Below are 21657 nucleotides of genomic sequence, written 5' to 3'. Positions count from 1 at the left end.
TATTCAGTTCATCTATGAACTTCTCAGACAAGGAACAGCTACAATGATAAAACAATTCGTTTCAGTGTCAGGACAATGACTTTACACAGAATTATTACAAGTTTGTGTTAATATGTATTTATTAATGAGTTACCATTTACTGAATAACATGACAGATAATGGCTTGATGTCTGGACAATGCGACTATGGTACAGCTAGTGGCTCAGTCACTAATAAGAACGCAGCACCGATTGGCTTATAACTGTCGCAGGGCAACCAATCACAGGAGAGAACAGACAACGACCCTCATCCACACCCAAATTGTTTACGCTTGTAAGCCCATGATGCTTTTGTTGATCGTTGAAGAATCGGACAGGTACAGTATCAGTGGAATCCTTGATTACATTGGTACACCTTTCCAGTCCTTTCAGCATTAAATATGTCCAATTCAAATTGTTCTTGGACCTTGCTAGCTTAATTAGTGTATCTGTGAGCAGAAGCCGAGCAAGGCATGAGATACCAAAAAAAGGGACTTTTTAAAATGCATCAAAAGCATCGATGGCAAACTTTCCAGGGAGTTGTTTGAGATGAGAAACAGATATTGAAGAGCAGGAAGTAAAAAGAGGGAGAGACAAAATGGAGAAAAGCTTCCAAGTTTGTGACAAAGGACCATCACTTCCCCATAGGACGGGTGCTACTGAACATAATTAGCTTTTATAGCTGTCTTATATAGACCACAAACAAAATTAAGCTACATGCACCCATTAATATGAGAAACTAGGTTACCATTCCCTAAAATTACCTGTCTACGTTCGCCTTTTTAAAACCGTTTGTTCCTAGGCAGGGTTTTCCTTTTCTTTTTTGAGTGATGAGTTCCCACTTTCCAGAGAGGAGAGGACCATTTCAACGTAATGAGTCTGAATCATCTTCCTACTCCAATAAATCTGTCATCATGAGTCTGTTTACTATTAGGCACAGCGTCAGTGGTCATATTTCAACAGCCACGGAGGGGAAAGCCGCAATCTCATTCTGTACCAACCACAGTATCAGTGATAACTTAAACGGAAGCAAAACAAGAATGGTGGAAGGAAGAAGGTAAGATTAAAGGAAGAATAAATGGAAGTTCCCCCTCTCCTCTATCCTTCTTTCCTCCACCGCCACAGATCCCACCATTCATTCCGACTCTTACACCCAGTCTGCTCCACCCCTCTCTCCCGTCTCTGCGCCCTCTCCTTGTACTCCACACCTCCTAGTTCTCTCCCAGCTTGAGCCGTGCAAACTCGTTGGCCATCTGTAGCGCCTCCTGCATGCATTGCGTGTTCCTGCCGGTGGCCTGGGCAGACATGTCCTTGCCGCCCCCTTTGCCGTCCAGCAGATTGCAGAGCTCATTAACCCACTGACTGGCCTTCAGACCACGGTTAGCCACATCCTGGCGATGGAGGAGAAAGATGATAAATATAGACAGAGAAAGAGAGGAATAAAGATTGAGAGAGAAAAAGAGAAGAGAGATAAAAAGAAATGTAAAAAGGAGAGAAAGGTGAAATTGAAGAAGCTGTGCATTGATTGCACAGTTTGTTTGTGTGTGCGTGTGCGTGTGCGTGTGTGTGCATGCGTGTTACCTGTGGGACTTGGCATAAACAGATGATCTTGCCAGCATCCGGGTCTACAGTGAAGAGCATGGCAGCAGTCTGTGGAGATTGAGTCTTCAACATCTTCAGTGACTCATTCAGAGCCTGAGAGAGATGAGGGAAGGAGGAGCAAGGTGAAGGAGGGTTTAGCAGACAGGTTGGGAATGCAGTGACGAATGGCTCTTTTCAACCACAAGAACTAAGTGAACCGCATCGCACTGAGCCAAGTTAAGTATTTCACGTGTTCTGGGTTTGTTTCTATACACTATGGCTCGGTCTCCGATAACCTAATTTGGGCCCTGCTCCAGAGGTATATACACTAGTAGAACTCAGAACTTGGAGTTTTATAATTGTATACGTTTTTTATAAGTTTGTTTTATGATTGTACCTCCTACTTCAGGGGTGGTTCTGGTTATAATGGAAGCGTTAACTAGAACAAGCAAAACACATCAACTTCACAGGTAATGGAAGGTTCTGGAATACCGTACCCATCATAGTTGTCAAGAGTGAGAAGACACATGAGAGAATGATTGGAGGGAGTGAGAAGAGGGAGTGTCTGTTTTGGGATTGAACATTTTCTTCGCTGTGGCATCAATACAGCTCCTGCTGTGATTTAGAGCTCCACGTTGTGATATGACACGATATAATTAGCCATTTCTGAGTTCACACACGATTCTCAGAGCTCCGTCTGGGGACACACGCTCTCCATCACTAGACTGGCCAGTCAAATGGCAAGGTGAGACAACTTCAGTTGCGGTCTAGGGAGCTGCACTGTGTTATGGTCATTACAGTACAATAATTAATTTAATCACCAATTCATTCTGTGAATCATCAAGAGTGCTTTTAATGTCGTTTATAGCAACATTAACTATTTTATAGCTTCTATCAATGAAAAAGTAAAAAGCTGATCAAGCAGCAGTTGTTCTGAGGGTATTTTACAGTGTAGACTAGAGATCCGTCACGGTTTACAGTTTCAAATGGAAAAACTGAACAGAGCATTTGTTTGCTGAAGAACATGCATACATTAACAGCATCCATTACAAAACCTTTATTAGGAACTGTTGATGCAATCCCCATCCACCCCACCTACTTTCTTTGTATTGGAAGATCATTGTTAAAATCTTATTGTGACACTCACCTTGGCGGAGGCACCACTCTCCATCTCCATGACTAGCAGCGGTTGGTTGGGGCTGCCGTCAATCACCTCCTTGGTCTTTTCCAGGACCCTCTTCTGGACTTCGGCCTTGCTGGCACGGTCCAGGTCGTCCATCGTCTTCTTCAAGCCCTTCAGAGCTTCTCTCATCTCGTCTTTCTGCCACTGGGAGATCACTGCTGTGCCTAGGGACTACACACACAGATCAGTTATGTGCCTATTGACAGACAGTATGTATTAATATCACAGACATACATTTAGAGCTGAAAGGCAACACTTCACGTCCTTCCTTTCAGAAAATAAATGTTCTCCTAAATTCAGGAGCTGGCTATTGTGTATCACACACACACACACACACACACACACACACACACACACGAAAAATGTCCTGGTCTTGGGACCGAAGAACCCTCCCCCCATCCCTAACACAAACACAATGAGAGTCTTACTTCTGTCATGTCAGCTATCTCTTTCTGGACGTCCTTGTTTGGAGCTGTCTGAGCCTTCACCTTTTCACCTAGCAACGACAAAGACTGACGCAAGGCATCAGCTTTCCTCTGGGCCTGGAGAGAGGGATGGTGGAGGGAGAGAGGGGGAACAGATGGGGTAGATTAGAGGTGAGAGAGAAAGACAGAGAGACACAGAGAGATGGGGGGGTGAGGAGAAACAGATTGGGAAGCAGTGAAAGTTACAATAAAACTGCAGCTGCAGATTCGAAAATACAAGTTAAATTGTGTTTCATGGCAGCTTGGATAAGTAGAAGATGTTGCAACAAACTCCATTTAGGCTTCATTAGGGGTGCCATTAACATGGCAAAGGGATGAATTAAAACCCCAAATTCAGTGTCTCCTGTTCACAAATCTCATTTTTAAGTACACTGTATTGTACGCCAGATATGGTGACTCCGCAGAAAAAGGTGACCTGTATTTTTGAACTAGGGCTGCGTGATATGGACAATATCAACATTGAACATACAAGGTCACCTAGTCTGATGATAGTGCGCCTTATCTCGCCTCACACAGCAGCCAGTTAGAGAGGGAAAATGCACAGCCATGGACAGTCACTGAATGCTGAACATTAGACACAGCTACAGTACGATCATGACAGAACATGTAATGCAGGGCATGTGCAGTCCAAGGCTGTAACGTATTTTCATCTGTACTGTTTATGGATGCAACAGTTAATCAAACAAATCATCAAAATAATTGATCTGAATGAAATAATCAATTGTCCTAAATAGCCAAAAAATAGCCTGTCTAGAAGCGTTGTGAGCTTGTAGATTGGCTATTTTTGCATGACACCACTGTACGTAATGTATAAAATGAGGATTAAGTGGTTAATCAGACTAATCGATTTATTCTATTCAAAAAAAACTATTAGAATGTTTTAACTTTGATTCATTGATAAATAAATAAATAACAAAATCGATAATCACTAGAATAATGACTAAGAAAATAATCTATAGTTGCAGCCCTTGTACTGCGTGCAAGCAAGTACACAAATGAGCTTGTCTCCATGAGGCTGTGTGTGTGTGTGGTTGTGTCTTGTTTGGTGTAGGTGTGTGTGTGTGTGTGTGTGTGTGTGTGTGTGTGTGTGTGTGTGTGTGTGTGTGTGTGTGTGTGTCATTGTGAGTGTAGTCATGTCTATCTGTGTGTGTCTGGTGTGTTTCTGACCTTCTTAGCCTCATCTCCTGTTACAGCAACGATGCGTCTGATGCCCTTAGCGATGGCCTCCTCTGAGACGATGACAAAAGGTGCAGCGTGACTAGAGTTCAGCAGGTGGCTGCAGGAGGTGGGGGGGAGATAGTGGGGAGGAAAGCAGATGGGAGAGGAGGAGAAGTCAGTAAGATACAGTGTAAATTTAACTTGCAAAGTGTAAAAAGTACCTGTACAGAAGTATACAGAGTTCTTGACGTTGCTAAAGATCAAACAGCAAAGACAATATTGTGAAAGCATATTGTGTACTTACGCACAGACAGATAGTATGTTTAAATAAATATAAGGGCTGTGCCTGACTCAGTTGAATAAGATTCAGCAGTTCAATATGACGATTCACCGATCTATTTCATAGAAGATCTATAAGACTTTCTTGCTGATTTAGACAGACCGTTACCACATTAAGTCCAGTTTCATTCAAACTACCTTGATGTTGGTGAGAGAAAAAATAAAGGGGAGGCAACTATTATTAATAATAATTAAAAAAGCATAATCAATCAGTACTATATTTGTTCTTAAAAATAAGCTTGGGGTGGTTTTGGGAGAGTAGTGAAAAGAGTTAATTTCGAGTACCGAGTGTCGGCTTTGAAATAACTATCTACAATACATTCCTCATAAAAAACAACCACACACAGACGGCAAATTTGCCAAGTGAAAACCTTGTATAGTGTATGAGAATTGGCTTGCTCTATTGTCTGGAACAGACAAGAGGGTCTGGAGAATAGTGGTGAGAGTTTGCAGACAGAAAACAACTTATGCAGATGTGGCTCCTCCATAATTTAAAATATTTTCATCAAAGCCAACTCAGAAAACATGTTGCTCTTCTCTTTTTCCAAAAACACAAACAGCAGCTGTAAAATATGTAGAACTCATGCTACTTCACTCCTGCAATTTGACATTGGACATTTTTTAAAGAAAAGAAAGAGAAGAGAAAAAAATAAAGAAAAGAGACCTTGTTCACATGCTGTGGTATTGCACCAAACTAGATTAATATAATATCTGAATCCATTCTGAAGGCTTTTCTATCAATACATCCTAGCACCCCCAGCTAGGAACTCTAGCTGAGCCCAATAAACAATACAAATAATATGCAAATGACAGCTGAACCAAACCTTTCATTTTGTTTGTTCTTATTTCGAATTACTGTATTTTTCATAAAACTTGAGGCCAATACTCTTAATTGTTCTGTTGAATTCTACAAACCAGAGAGTAACCTTAACTGACATTTATCCTTAAAACAAAATGCAATGACAGACCTAATACTCACGCACATGCATGCACACTCGCACGCGCACACACAGCCGTCTTAACTAAATAATTGTGCTCCAGAAACCCATTTACCACTGTCCACATGACGCAGCGCAGCTGCGCGACTGTGATCCCTTACTAAGCTTATTGCTACTGTACGTTCAAGCACCAGGTAGATGGACAACCAGCTGGTGATATTATTCAAGCCATAGTGACAAGCACAATGCACCTGCACATTCAACTTCATTCAGAGAATGGCGGGAGATGCCAAGTACCGGTAATCACTGACAGCTGTGCTGGAAATGAGTAAACAAGAGAAGAGTATTCAAAGCAGACACACAGATGGATGGTCATTAAAAAGGCAGAGGGTTATGTATGAATTACCCACTGCGGCAGAATGCACTGCAGTAACTTTCTCAATTTCCTGTCTTATTTACCGACTCCTCTGTGAAACTTGATTCAGTCACATGGCTGTCAAACAACAAAGCCAGGATGTAAGACACTGTCATTGTCTCTAATGGTATAATTATGGACCCGAGTTGAGTATTTGGCAGGCGGGTACAGGACATCACCAGATTCACCATGTGACAGGATCACATTTTAACCCACTGGAGTATTGTTCTCCATAATAGCTACAGTGAAACTTCAGAATCCTGAAATGTCAACCCCAGAAGGAAATAGCAAATGAGGCAAAACAGTGAAAAGTGTTGTGCTTCACGATCTGTGGCGTTTCTTGTGCACACTGGCAGGCACCCAGTGGCTCTGTGGGCTGAGATACATTCCAGGTACATGAGATGTGTCACATTTTTAAATGCCAGCTTACCACCTAGGGCCTAGGTGGTAAGCTGGCATTTAAAAATGTGACACTAGGCTATCAGACTTGCTGATCTGCTCAGTGAATAAACAGAAAATGCCATAAATAATATGAAGCATCCTTACGTTCCTCCGCAGAACTCAATGGAGGTGAGTGATCCAGCAGCACTATTGGGGTCACCTAGCAGGTCGTCGATAGGGATGCCGATAGAGACAACCCGCACCGGGTCAGGGTAGGTCTCATCAAACACGGCACGTAGGCCCTGGATCGCTTTGGCTTCAGCCAGAGGGGTGTCCTTGTAGTACACAGCCTGGAGGAGGGTACAGAAAAATGGATGTTACTCGTTTGTAGGAGAAGACCCAAATTAGCAAAATTCCAACTACTTCTTCCTAAAAACAAGACTTCTTCATGGTGTGCCTAGTTGAACAATAGCGCCCTCTGTTGGACATATGTATGGACAGTGACATTGCCAAACATACATTGCCAGACATACAGTATGTACATTCAATGCACTCAACTAATAAAACACACATCCAGTATATTTGTTCCTCATTATAATTTTGTCGCTGTGGCCAATCACAGCTATAAGGGGTAGAGTATCCCATTACACTGCCATCAGAGAGGGAAGCCATTGAGATAAAAAAAACAAATTTACAACCATTTTACAGAGAACAGAGACCAGAGAATGAACCATTCCAAAATAGTGGGCTGGAGCAATGGCAGGTAGGAGGAAGGGTGGGAGAGAAAGATTAAGATGTTTCTGGAGGCTTGTCATCAGATTAGGTCTAACAGAGCACAGCTCAGTCTAACCTCTGCCAGAGACAACATTTGCACCTGTATGGCAATTTGGATCCAGACATATTTTTAACCTGACAGACCTGGTTTCTAAACTGTCAATATGCGTCGTCGTCCCCACACTGACCTTTGCATCTCGAATCAGGGCACATGCAATCTCCTCTGTGCGGCGGACTTCACCAGTGCTCAGGGCGCCCTTGGCGGTGAAGTCGAAGCGCAGGCGGTCAGCGGCGACCAAGGAACCCCTCTGGTCAGCTTCACCGAGGACCCCACGCAGGGCGAAATTGAGGATGTGAGTGGCGGTGTGGTTCTTCATGATGGGCTTTCGACGAGCCTGGAAGCAAGAAGACCACGCTGCAATGTTGTAGTGGGCTGCTGATCCATTTGTTCTGCTTGTGTTCAAGTGAAGCAGTGCTGTTCATTCGTATGTTGTTTGTGAAATGTTTGATACTGGGATATTATTACTATCAGTACATTTTGTATAATGTCTGCTATTTTAAATGGTGCTTTAGTGGAGCAAGCAGTGAAAAGCTAGATTGTTGGTTTGTTTCATTTTATTTTCCAGCACTATATAAATGTGAAAGAAAGTACTAAAGCAATCTAAGGATTGTGTGTGTGTGTGTGCGTGTGCGTGTGCGTGTGCGTGTGCGTGTGCGTGTGTGTGTGTGTGTGACTGTGTGTGTGAGACACACATTCTCACCTCATCTATGCGCAAGGTGACCTGGTCTCCGACCTTCAGCGTTCCATAGACTGTCCCCACGTGAAGAACATAACCTCCTCTCACCTGAGTGTTCTTCACTGTAAACTCCATCCTCTAGAGAGAGAGAGAGAGAGAGAGAGAGAGAGAGAGAGAGAATATCAGTACTTGTATCAAAATAAGATCCTGCATTCCTAATTATACCTAATGATTACCACTAGCTAATTAATTTGTCTGGGGTTTCAATGAGGAACAGCAACAATAACAAGGCTATTCTTTGGCTCATGACATTTGTTTTTCCTGCAGTGAGACAAGTTCAAACTTTCCACTTACGTCTTCTGCGTTGTCATCGCCCCTCTGCATGTAGCCCTCGTCAAAGGTCTGACCTCCTTGCTCAGCATAGAAGGACGTTTGGTCCAGCACTACTCCACACTCCTGGCCTGTGGTCACCTCCTCACAGAAGGCTCGCTCACAGCGCAGGGCCAGGACTGTAGCGGTAGGCGTCTTGAAAACTGGAGTGAGTGAGTGAGAAAGAAGAGGGAATATCATCATGTCTCAGGCTGTTTAGACAGCATTGACAGTCATTAGTCACACAAGCACGGCTACCGTGTACAGCAGCTACTGTAGTTGGAGTTAGTGAGTATCAGCATGTGTCACACTTGTCCTCCTGAACCAAGTGAAGTGTTAACACCAGAAACTTGCGTTGGATACTTGGCACATGTTCTGACAAATGTTTACTATAGTCAAAAACAAACACATAGTACTATATACAGTTCGGACAAAACACCCCCATTAACCACTTAAATACCTCATCCAAATCATGTGTCATGTCATGCGTCTTAGTTGACCAGAGTGAGTCTATACTTGGTCTGCTCTTTTTTTCTCCCCTACACCAAATCACTTTGTCAAAAATAGTCAATCTACAAGCTCAAAACGTCTCGCATTGTGACATTTTCTGCAAATGTTCACCCCAGGATGGGGACGCTAGCTCATGGGCTAAACAAATAAAAATACATTTACTGTGCCTTCTTCCCCACTCTTTAATTGTTTTAGGCACTGGTAGTATTGTTTTCAAACCATATCCAAATGACATGTCATATAATGTGCATCTTAGAGAAGATATATAGGCCTCACCATATTCGCCTTTGTCGTCTAATTTGTAGTCGTACTTGGGCGAGTCGTCGGTGGCAGGTACACTCTTGTTTCTTAGTTCTTCAATGGCGTAGATGTCCAGCATGATGTGGTCCGCACAACCAGCACCCTTACCCTGGGATTTAAGCTAATGGACACACACATTTTTATGCTGATGAAATTCCTGTGATTTACAAAACCAACAGTGGTTCTGGTTATGACCCACCCAAGTATCGTCAGTTTGGAAGGTTTCCCTCAAATTTCTTTTTTTTTAAGGCCATTAATCCCCACCAAAAAGTTTTACTTCAGAATTTGACGTGCCTTCAGAATTCCACAAACATGTTGGCATTATTGACATTACATTATAATATTGGCATTGCCATTATCACATTTTCGGATAGAAAAAACAGGCTTATTTAAACAGCAGGTGCATGGCTTCTTGATTCTGACTTGCAGTGCAATATTGCTGAATGCTGACACAGGGGGAAGTGGTGTGCAGTGCACAGAATTGCTGCTGCTCATTGAGTTTCCCTACGTAGTCAGGGCCTAGTCCTTAACATAATCTATTAATAATTCAAACTAATTTAACATCTTTACTCCCACCCCCACCCCTTTTGTTGACTTTTCAAGGTTTCTTTATCGTTACATCTTGGGTAGGGGTACATGACGGTAAAAAGTATTGTTCTGCTTCCTCAGACATTGTAGCAGCAATAATAGTAAACATACCGTATATACTACAAGGAGAATAGCAAAAAAGGTGAAGAGAGAAAAGAAGAAACAAAAGAGAGTAATCACGAATCAGAGAGTTCCAGCATTGTCAAACACTTTGAACATTGAGCTCTAGCGCTTTATGGTGCTGGTGTCACACTGGCTTCCACTAAGGGCAAACTCCATCCACCACTAACTGTAACAGTATTTCAAAGTCCTATGAAGAAAGAAGAAAATAACATCCATCTCTTTCCCTCACTGCAAATCCAACCTCCCACATCCCTCAATCTCCACCTCAATGAATGCTTCTACTCATTCCGCTGTGTCCATCTCATTCACTGCCTCAAACTCTGTCACCCCACACTCACTACTTTTTTCTTCTCCAAAGACCACACTATGACCAAAAGTCATTAGTGTTTCTAATTAGTGCATTTTGTTCCAGTGAATGAACATCTTAATGTTACAGCTAATTTCCAATTTTGTGGCCAGTTTGCAGAATGCCATTTCCTGTTTCAGATTGAAGCCCAATTGATGTGCCGTCACACTCACACATGGCAGAAATAGCATACCTAGAAGCGCTCAACGCGTCGCGGGGAGCTTGTAGGTCGCCTATTTTCGATGCGTGACACCGGCATAAGACGAGTATGAATCGGTCTGCCCCCAATGCTCCCTCATAGATTTGTTTGGTTGAGATCAGTGAGGAAGACCTTGACTGGCCTGCACAGAGCCCTGACCTTAACCCTATCAAACACCTTTGGAAAGTATTGCAATGCCAAATGCGAGCCAGACTTAATGGCATGAAGTGTCCGACCTCACTAATGCTCTTGTGGCTGAATGGAAGCAAATTGCAGCAGCAATTTCACCAACTAGTGAAAAGCCAACTTCCCAGAATAATGGAGAATGTTTAATTGTAGCAAAGGGGGGAACAATTCCGCATGACTGCCTGTGATTTAATTCCATTTAACCACAAGACCATTAATGAGGTCAGAAAGTGATGTTGAGCGATTAGCCTGTCTCACATTTGGCTTTCCAATTAATTCCAAAGGTGTTTTATTCCATTATTCTGTCTTCTTGGTAGGTTTATAGTCAGGGCTGTGTGCAGGCCAGCCAAGTTCTTCCTTACTCGTCCAACAAACCATTTTACGTACGGGGGAGCGTGGAGGCACTGGGGAATTCTGAAACAGGAAATGGCCTTCCTCAAACATTTGCCACAAATTGGAAGCACACCTTGTCTAGAATGCCATTGTGGCAGGAGCATTAATATTTCCGTTCATTGGAACAAAAAATACTAATTAGAGACACCACTGACTTTTGGTTATGTAGTGTCCATCACGTTCATCCTTTACTCTACTCTTTACTCGCCCCCTTTCTTTTTCCCCCATCCTTAAATGCACTAATGCCACCCATTAGCCTCTTCTTCCCTTACCTGTGCTGCCTTCTTCTCCTCCTCAAAGGCGGCCAAGTCGACACCCATGCCTCTCTCCTCAGCGATGAGAGCAGTCAAATCCAGAGGGAACCCGTAGGTGTCGTACAGCAGCCATGCTGTGTCACCTGGGATCAGGGAAGAGACGACTTTTTATATGTGCCACAGCATTCGGCAGATAGATACATAGACCGAAAGATAGATACGTCGTAGATAGATAGATGTAGGACCCATGCGCACCTAACAAAGTAACATTGTGAAATTTTTATTCTAAGTGTGAGTGTGAGTGTGTGTGTGTGTGTGTGTGTGTGTGTGTGTGTGTGTGTGTGTGTGTGTGTGTGTGTGTGTGTGTGTGTGTGTGTGTGTGTGTGTGTGTGTGCGCATCTCACCTGGAATGGTCTTGCTATCTCCCAGGCTCTGGATCTTCCTGTCAAGGATGCGACGACCCCTGTTGAGCGTTTTGAGGAACTGCTCCTCCTCTTCATTGATAATTTCCTTCACCATGTCTGGGTCCTTTCTCAGCTCTGGGAACGCATCGCCCTGGAGGGAGAGGGGGAGAGGGAGAGAGAGAGAAGGAGAAAGGACAGAATTGGGAGAGGCTAGTATTAATGATCCCCCTACCCAGGAACTGAGGGAAACAATGAATCACAGAGTTGCTGACTTGCAAAGAAATCTCACCAGGGATTTAACCACCACGTCCACCAGAGAGGCGAAGAATTTTCTTTCAGCTCCCAGCTTCTCATGGGAGTAACGCACAGCACGACGCAGGATTCTCCTCAACACATAGCTATATAGAGCGGAAGAGAAAGATAATCTTACTATACACACACAGTCACACACATGTACTGGACCTCCCATGGTAGAGCCGAGTACACACGGTCAAATGTATGTCATTGTAAAACTAATTCACACACAAATTAGGAACGCTGTAAATTTTACTGTAGGAACTTAAGAACTTAAAAGGGTGTAATGACATTTTTAAGATCTCACCCTCGTCCTGTGTTGTCAGGCCTTCCTCCATCTGAGAGGGCGATGGTGATGGTGCGAGCGTGGTCAGCCAGGACACGGTAGGCCATGTCGATACCGTCAGTATCCTCAGCACCTACCTTACCCGTGTAGGGCCTGGCGTTTGTACCCTGAAATATACACACACAGTCTGCCTTTAGCTATAATATCAGCTAATACCGTGAACACAAATGCAGTATTGGGATAGTATTACCAATCCCCATACAACTACATAATAGGGATGTGCATGTTCGGGATCTCATGTTCGGGCTGATTTTTGTTGGGGATTTGTTAAGTTTGTTTTCATCAAATGACCATCCTAGGTTACAATAACACCATTACATTGGCCTATAAACTGGTTTCCAGAAATAAACAAAGACAGTAGCATGTGCATCTCATATTATTGTAACTAAACCATTAATATTATTAACAAAAGCTTCAACAGTTAGCTTATTCTGTATCCTCATGAATTTGCTCTTGTATAGCCAAGGCTACTAGCCTAGTACATTAGGCTAACATGACAATGCAGAAGAGAATAAATAATAATATTATACCCATACTAGGTATCCTCTAAAATGTAGTTACTGTGGGCAGGGTTTGGATGACAATATAGCCTTTGCAACAAAAAATAAATAAATACAAATAAATAAAAGATTTAAAAATTATAAAAATCTTTTTTTATCCTCAAACGATTATTTGAATATTCGATTATTCTGACCCATCCCTAAAAAGGTGCATACATAGAAATGTAGTCATAAAATATGATTTTATGTTGCAACCAGCTGTTGCCCCATAATTAGCACGTTAAATGTAGCATTACATCACTGAGATTATTTGTAAAATATAATTATTTTACAAATAAAAACTAAACCTGTGAAGGAAGACAGGCAACATTAATTTCTATTGCCGACTTTAATTTATTAAGCCCAATCCAGACCAAATATTCAACCACTTACAACAGAATCCTAAAACTGGGGTTTGCAACATGACAGTCCACATCCAGGCGCTGAGCTGTCACCAATTGCAGTTTCCACAGCAATAATTAGCCTATGTTATAAACAATAGGCAACATCCCTAAACTGGAGAGTGACAGATGGTGACAGGTCGCATCGCATTGCATTGGTTGTCTGGACTGGCCTTTACAGAGCTCACCCCCCCTTTTCATTCATGCACAACTTCACCATCCATTTCTTTATACCTTCTCAATGGCTTCAAAGTAAGGGACGAAGAGGTCAGTGTCATAATTGGACATCTTGTTCTGCAGTATGGAGACCAGGCGCTCCAGACCCATGCCTGTGTCAATGCTTTTCTTAGGCAGTGGCTTGAGCTCTGTTTCAGACTCCCTAAAGGTTGCAGAGAGAAGAGAGAAGGCTATGGGTTCAGACACTGTTTCTGGTCAACTTAAGCAGGAGAAAGGCTAACAGTGTGTGTGTGGGTGGGTGGGTGCATGTAACCTTTACATTGTGTATATGTACAGTATATGAGTGAGCATCAGGGGAAGTGTGTGCACTCTTTTCAGGAGGTGCCCTTTACCTTTTGATACCATACTGATAAAGAGACATCTAGAAAACCACAAGGCAGTGGGGAAAACAACACAACACATATGCAACATAGAGAGGGTTTGTCTTACACCCCACTGATCTGACACATTTTATGCCCACGTAACATTACTGGGTGTGTAAGCATTCAGGGGCTAAACCACTTTGACTGAAAAACACAGCTGATTAGATCTGCAAGCTGCAGTGCTTGATCACGTGACCTCAAGTACAAGTCTATCTCAAACTAGAAAGGTGCAGTGTTTACCCTAGGACGAATAGCCACGCCCATTTGCGTCTGGATAGATTTTTTGATATTGATTTATTAGTGCATTAAATTTCCCCATTCACTTTCATGGGAATTGCAAAAACTCCCATTCAAGTATTTTTCCCTCGGAAACCGTAAGGGCTACAGTTACAAGACTTGGAGGGGAGGTTAATAGTATTTTGCAAAATTATTATGAAAATAATCACACCAGTCGGCCACATGGTGGCGCTATAACAGCCCACTTTACCTTTTGGCCTATAACTCTTGAACCGTAAGTCGTAAAATCAAAATGTATTTTCCCCTGGATTTCTTGGGTCACGACGCATCTCCCCATATAGGCCACGCCCATTTGAGTCAGGATAGATTTTCTGCCATTTTGAATTTTCTTCAAAACACACTTTTTCCTCCTTTTCCTACAATTTTTTTCCAAATCTCACACAAATCGGTACACGTGATCTATGGACCCCTGCGATAAACCTATCCAAACGGCATTATGATAGTCCTTACCGTTCGTCCGTAAATTGTTTCCAAAGTTAGCGGGAGGGACCCGTTTTACCAAAAATGTCAAAAATCACGAACGAAACGTCCAATCGATCCCAAATTTGAATCACATGTCGAGGGTTATTTACTCAACGAGTCCTCAAAAGCATTTCCACTTTGACCCATAGGGTGCGCCACGAATGCGCAAAATGTCACCGTTTGACGCAAAAACATGATTTTTGGGGGGGTCAGTCCCTTCAAAATGAAACGCAAGCGATCTCAGGAGTGACGTGACAATGTGATTGGCGCAGTCTCCGACGGTATTCCTCCCGGCGTATTACTCGAGTCCCGACCGGCGTCGGCGCAACCACACTTTGCAATTGCCAATTGCGACGCGTCTAGTTATATATATGTTTTCCTTTTAATTTGCACTACCCACACCTCATAAATCATCCTGCTGTGTATTTTGAGTGTGTTACCTATTGAACTGAATGAACACCAGGTTCCAGATCTCTAGCACATTGGGATCGTCCATATTAACCAGGTGAGAAGCGTCTCTCCCTCCTATGCGGTCATAGTGGATCTCACTGCAGGGGCCGCATGGACCTGTGTCCCCCATCTCCCAGAAGTTGTCCTTCATACTGCCAGGCAAGATACGGGCCTCATCAATTCTGAAAGAGGGACAGAGTGAAAGAGATACCTTTATTTGTGTTAATGGACTTTATGCAATGCAAAAGCCCCATTTGATAATGTAGATAGATAGATTTATTTATTTTTGTGTCATGCACCAAAGGTGCCCAGCCCACATGGACTTACAGGACACAACATATAAATCATTGCATAGGTGTACAATATAAAATATAATGTATTAATTAAAACAATCCACAGTTATAGTTAACCTTGCATCACCAGGCTTTCCGCAACACTGTGGAACTGTCAACTGCTCAGTGCTCAGATCCAGTCTAGACCCCAGCTATGTTCAGTACAATGACTTAACACATGTTAAATCACAATTCCCCATATCTCCTCCTTTTCAGCAGTGTAAACTGCATCATTGTTTTGCAATGAGCAAATGTCACTCATGGGAATAATTACAACATGGAAAGGTCAAGAGGAACTTTTCACTCTTTCAGTCGCCGTTTGCCGTCAATGCAGCATTAGATGTAGAAGACCTAGACTCACCCCAGGTCCATCCAGATTTGCTTGCACTCGAGGTCGGGCTCCAAGCTTGCCTCAGCATGGCCCCCAAAGTAGGTAACATACAGACGCTCGATAGGGATTCCAAACTCCTGGGTCAGCAGCTCTAGGGCCATCTCACAGGCCAGATGCTGCAGAGGGGAAGAGATGAGATGAGAGAAGAGAAAGGGAGAAGGGTAATGTTCAGAGATAGAGACTGAGGAGAGAAAGCTACACTGCTTAAACAGAATGATCCAGGGCCGGTTGACTGATTTGGGCTGCAGCCGGATGGGTCGATTGTGATTTAAATGCAAGAGACAATTACTAGGCCATCTACAGTAGGCTATCGAGACCTAAACCCAAATTCCATACTTTTACACACTACCTGCTACTTAAACTCACTGGCTGCCATCAGTAGTTATCAGTTGTTTTTTAAACCGTTTAAATGACAAAGGTTTAAGGGAACATAGAGAAAATATCCAAAACTGTGCACATTTCGATCTATATCATGGCCAAACATCATCAGAATAATGTGAATAAATGATGAGTTATAAAAGCCTTAAAATAATCAAATCTTATTTTAAATGCCGCAGAAAAGTAGTGCATTTGGCAACAATGCTTCATGATTATCCTACAACAAAATGTATGTAAAGAAATCTGATTTGGCAAAATGGTTAAAATTCAGACAGCCATTAGGAAATCAATGTCTTTCTCACATGAAATCAAAAGATTGGGAAACAGTATGTTTGCCTCCAGTAAACACACTGACAGCCATTATATATCATTATAGCCATTATATGCTGATGTTATGTTGTGGAAGGTAGTTTTTCCCAAATCTCTTCGTTGCCAGAATAGGGATGCTAGGGCTCATGTGATTAAAAAGAACTATAAAACAGCAATCTAAAGTTTTTCCCAAACAGTGAGACGCATTTTATATTTTCGACATAATTGTGTCGAAAGATTTTAAATTCTTAAACAAAAAAATATATATGAAAATAGCAGATCTAAAAGCCCACACAATGCATCCCACTGCTTGTAGATTGGCTATTTTGGCTATTTTCACTTGTAAAATGGTGATTAAATAGTTAGATTGTTTTTGTAAGTTTGGGTCCTGGGAACACACCAAATGTATCTTTTGGGTCTAGGATAAGGATAATTCCTTTTAGCAGGTCGTTCATGAAAGTCCTTGCGGCCTTGTTTCCAATGAGAACCTGTGAGCAATTAGGGGTTAAGAGTCTTGTTCAGGGACAAATTTCATTTCATCGACACATATGCTGGCCTGGCCTGGAATCGAACCTGGGGCAACCAGGGTCTCTGGCTCCCTAACCACTCAGCTATGGCCGCCTCTATAGCCGTCTTGAGCAAAAACCTTTGTGAACCCCTGATCTAAACAATCTACGTTTCAAATATTTTTATTGTGAAGCACAAGTTATAGTTGTACATTTAGCTTTCTTTTTTTTTTTTAAACAAAAACAAACAGACATAAACACAGAACAGACAGGTAACATGAAAAAAAAAATGATCTAAACAATCTAAACCTAAGTGAAGAAGCCACCAGTATGAACTCACCGAGTGGTATTCCACAAACCACAAACTATGACGTGTTGTTAGCCTGACGAGCTTGTAGATCTACTATTTTAGACATTTTGTGCAAATCTGTGAATATATATTCTTTTAAAGCGAACATTTTTAACTCAAAACTTTGCTTCTGGGGGGTCCCTGTAACCAAATATTTTGAGATGGGGGTCCGCGGCCAAATACATATGATTTTGATGTCCTTGACAATTATGAAAAAGTTTGAGAACCACTGATTTCTAGAAAACTGTTTTTTAGATTTTTTTTTTTGAAAACTGGGATTTAGAAGACAGTTGTAGAATCGGCTTCCGGCCTTAATGGGTTAAGCGGTTATATCGACACACACACACACACACACACACACACACACACAGACACACACACACACACACACACACACACACACACACACACACACACACACACACACACACACCTTGAAGTAGTCCCCAAAGGACCAGGACCCCAGCATCTCAAAGAAGGTATGGTGGTATACATCTTTCCCCACGTCATCCAGATCATTGTGTTTTCCACCGGCACGGATACACTTCTGCGTGTTGGCAGCACGACGCAGCCGGGCCATGGGGTGGGAGGGGTCGATCGTGTTCAGGAATATCGGTTTGAACTGGGGGAGGAAGGGGAAAGGAAGGGCAAAAGATATACACTTTAATTTGGTTTAAATCACATGGGAATGACCTCCCATCAAAAGGTTTGTGCCTGTTGTGGGCCAAACATATCCTACTGGGACAAATGAGGAAGCTAGGTTGTAACAAGGAGCTATAAGGTTACATTTAACTTGAATTATAATATCATGCTAATTAGTACAGACAGATATAGACAATATAAATGAAACAATTTCAGTAAACTGGGATATAAAGTGAAGTGAAAATAGGGTTCTTGCTTTAATTCTATCCAACACCTTATTAGCATTGTGAATACCAATACAGGGCGCTTGCCCTTTTTCCAAATTTCCAAAAGGATATATTTTTTAAGACGTAGTGTGCATTTTTGTTTGGAATCTTGACCTTTTGATCACCAGCGGTGATCTCAAAGCACTGGCAGCAAGGCCTACATGTTTTTGTAGATGGCTGACCAACACTGCATCTCCCATGCTGGTGATTCTTTAATGTTAGGCAATTTATGCTTTATTTCATGCTCTCAATGAAAATATGGTCTTTGCAACCACCAAATTAACTAGTGCATAACTTCACTATACCCACACCTGAGGCTGGCAATATCAATGGACAGACCTGATTCATTCCAGCATTTGCAAAAAGCAGTGTGGGGTCGTCAAGCGGGATGGTCGCTGAGGAGTGGACATACTGGTGCTCATGGCGACGGAAGTAATCAATGAACTTCTCACGGATTTGAGCTGCCGTCATTGATGCATCCATTCTGGATCAGCTTTCTAGACGGGGGAGCACACACGCACACACACAATTAAAGGATTTTTAATTAATCAGGAAGTGGCTCAGGGGCAGCAGGTGTTTTATTATACAAATAAGCTACAGGTGCAATTATTTTTTTATGGATAGCTGATTTTGCTCCATAATGACAACACAAGGTAGAGTAAACAACATGCTAAGGGAAACACAGAAAGCAACCAGTTGTGCCCAAATTATAGCACATAACGGCGTCGGAAACCAATAATTACCTCCAATGTCAAGCAAAAGGCCTGAAGGCCTAAGGGTGAGACCCAACAACCAGTTAAACTAGCTTAAGAATTATTGTGAGCTCTGTCCCCCACAGTTTTCCTTCAGGCCTCTATGCTACAGTTTTTAACCATGATATACCATAACCTGTTAAAGGAGAAAATACCCTAATATCATGCCCCTAAATGCAAATCACCAACTAGCTCTATTGAGTCTGTTTATTCCATCTGATTGAAAACCAGTGCCATGATGTGGTCTGTCTGATCACATATGAAATTATAAATAGAATTTTGAATTGAGACAATAAAAAAGGATGCAGTAAAATATGATTACATTCTTGTAAGCTAGCATTTACACTGAAGAGAGAAAATGTTTACGTTGCTGTTATTTTGTCTAGAATTATACACTATAGCAATATACTACAGTATAGCATGCTGCATTAATAAATATGTGGGAATGAGGATGACAAGATTTATCACTATCTAGAAGAGCATAACAAGTAGGCCTACACTAACTAACAGTGTTAATAATTAAGTAATAATGATAAATATAAAAAGATACTAGAACACAATCAATATGCCCCAAGCAATAACGGCAGTCAATAACTTCACTTTGCTTAGTCAAGAACTAAGCCAAGGAAACATTTGGCTGAAGTGGGAATTTTCTGTTTACACATACAAGTTATAAAAAACAGTTTGCAATGTACGAGATATGTGTTAGAGAGAATAAGGAACAGTGTGTGTCACTGATAATTAAAAGGCAGTGGCCATTTATTCCCACTGGTGGCATTGGTTGGAAATCTAGATGGCATAGGAAATCCCAGGGCTGATGCCTCAAGTTCGCTGGGGACAGAAAGCGGGCGGTAAACAGCCCCTGTCCCAATCCTGACTACCACCCTGTTAGCAACCACAGCACAGGTGTTAGTGTTAGACAGGGTGAGACGACGTTCCAAGTCCACCATGCCAGAGGAGTACCTAGATAAGGGGAAATTCACCCTATCACAATGCATGTTATTACTGTTTTCAGTCTCCCCATACCACAATTATGACAGCTGGGTGGCCTGCTCACTGGCTCATATAAAATGTATATGGCTTCAGCCTATACCTTTTTGGTCAGAAATGTGGTTATTTTCTAGATGTGTTTTTTTTGTATTACCTAAGTATGTTACCACAAAATTGACTGAAATAAACTAATAAACTAATACGTCATCACACTGGGGTTGATCCAGTATGGTCACTAATATACACTAAGGATGAATGGAGTCACTTTGACTGTAGAAGATTTTTATCATGACTTTATGAACATGGAATGATGTGGAGTTTGAGTAACTGTCAAATTCCAGATTTTCAACTCTGCCAAAAGTACACAATATTATTATAGTAAACGGTTATAGGGTATTGTAATTATATTATGTCAGGAATCTATAGCCTACCCACAAATCACTTTTTCAATTGATTTAATGAAATAAATACATTTCATCTTCAAGCAGGCATATCATGTACGCTACTGACAACAAGACAAGATGATCTGATTTTAAATTGCTAACATGATGAAGTGGCATCAGTTTATGAGCTAGCTCACGTTAGCATAACGACCGTTAGCCGGTGTTTCTGTGTTAACGTGTCGGTCTGTTCAGTCAGGACTCAGGAGAGATAGATTTGAGCAAATTGCTCAATGTAAGACAAACTCTTATTCGACCCAATGGCACTCTTAACAATTAATAATACTCACAGAAGTCGCAGAATGCTGCAGAATGGTTCAGTCACTGTCTAGCACTGCTCCACACACACAGTGCTTACTCCACGCTGGTGCAATGACAGGGGAAGCGCAGAAAGGGAGGGCGGGCTGAGACTGGTCATCAGCGACTGTGATTGGTCTTCCAGTACCGGCACGGCACTTAACGGCCACCGTTATTGGGTCAGACCTGCTGTCTATCTTAAACCACACCCGCCACCGTGTGGCTGATGCAATGAAAAAGAAAGCCATGACAATGTACTGACCGAGTAGGGCCTATAGTTTTCTGCTTGATATGCGAAGGAGATGATGATGAATTAATTTAATTATTAAAGTTAACAGCAGAAAATCCAACATTCAATGCAAAAATTGTGTAATCTCTAGATTATGTTTGCTTTTGTCCTCTGAGGTATTTGCATCAGCAAATTCGTGTTAGTCTGAGAGGCAAAAAAGGATATTGATATTCTTAAGTGAATGCATGGAAGGATTATAGACTGGGCTAGCTCTGGTCCATAGCGTTAGAAGAACTCCTTCTAATGCTATGGACCAGAGCTAAAACCGGGTAATGGGGCCAGTGCCCAGGGGCCCTTACAAGGCCCCTCCTATATGGCCGTAACCTGGCCCCAGGGGCCCCTGTGAGTCTTAATCTGACCCTAAGTGAAGGCCATTTTAAATAACTATACCTACTCTGGGACCACTCTGTCTGGAATGAGGCAAGATGGGAACGATGCAAGTTGGGGATGCATGTATGATGCAATACCCGTTGTAGCCAAACCCGTTGTCACTTTCTGTTTGTGTATGTCCCTTTTATGCCCATATGTGGAGATTTCTGTATCTGTGTCTGTGTCCTTTTTACGCCCGTAAATGGAGTTGTGTGAGGCATGCCCAAATATGGAGTCTAGGCCAGTCTTTGACGTCAGTAGGCTATTATGACACATATG

The 21657-nt window shown here is 42.2% G+C and overlaps 1 protein-coding gene across 2 annotated transcripts; it reads right to left on the bottom strand.

Moving 5' to 3' along the window:
• Window positions 1-101: 101 nt before the first annotated feature.
• On the bottom strand, window positions 102-20815 carry aars1 (alanyl-tRNA synthetase 1). 2 transcript variants are annotated; one of them, XM_084060147.1, is made up of 20 exons: window positions 20714-20815; window positions 18581-18738; window positions 17767-17955; window positions 15762-15907; window positions 15059-15250; window positions 13495-13639; window positions 12282-12427; window positions 11970-12078; window positions 11681-11831; window positions 11295-11419; window positions 9164-9308; window positions 8363-8541; window positions 8033-8146; window positions 7460-7666; window positions 6663-6847; window positions 4434-4542; window positions 3210-3323; window positions 2746-2952; window positions 1599-1712; window positions 102-1408 (listed from the first exon to the last, which is right to left on the bottom strand). In XM_084060147.1, the coding sequence occupies exons 2-20, from the start codon at window positions 18722-18724 to the stop codon at window positions 1229-1231; spliced, it is 2901 nt and encodes a 966-aa protein (XP_083916273.1). In that variant the 5' UTR covers window positions 18725-18738; window positions 20714-20815; the 3' UTR covers window positions 102-1228. The 2 variants fall into 2 exon arrangements, with proteins under 2 accessions (XP_083916273.1, XP_083916274.1); XM_084060148.1 differs by having other exon boundaries at window positions 18581-18734; window positions 20714-20798.
• Window positions 20816-21657: the final 842 nt, after the last annotated feature.

The sequence above is a fragment of the Gymnoscopelus microlampas genome, assembly GCF_963454915.1.
Source record: "Gymnoscopelus microlampas genome assembly, chromosome: 6".
NCBI lineage: Eukaryota > Metazoa > Chordata > Actinopteri > Myctophiformes > Myctophidae > Gymnoscopelus > Gymnoscopelus microlampas.
The sequence above is the reverse complement of the archived record's forward strand: the minus strand, read 5'-3'. Positions and strand labels throughout refer to the sequence as shown.

Bases quoted from the DNA above. Each gene is read 5' to 3' on its own strand.
- aars1 (XM_084060147.1), bottom strand. From the start codon at position 18,724: ATGGATGCATCAATGACGGCAGCTCAAATCCGTGAGAAGTTCATTGAT. The intron at 8,147-8,362 runs GTAAGTGGAAAG...CTCTCTCTCTAG, and splicing joins GCGATGACAACGCAGAAGAC to AGGATGGAGTTTACAGTGAA. The intron at 7,667-8,032 runs GTGAGAATGTGT...TCTTGCTTCCAG, and splicing joins TCACCTTGCGCATAGATGAG to GCTCGTCGAAAGCCCATCAT.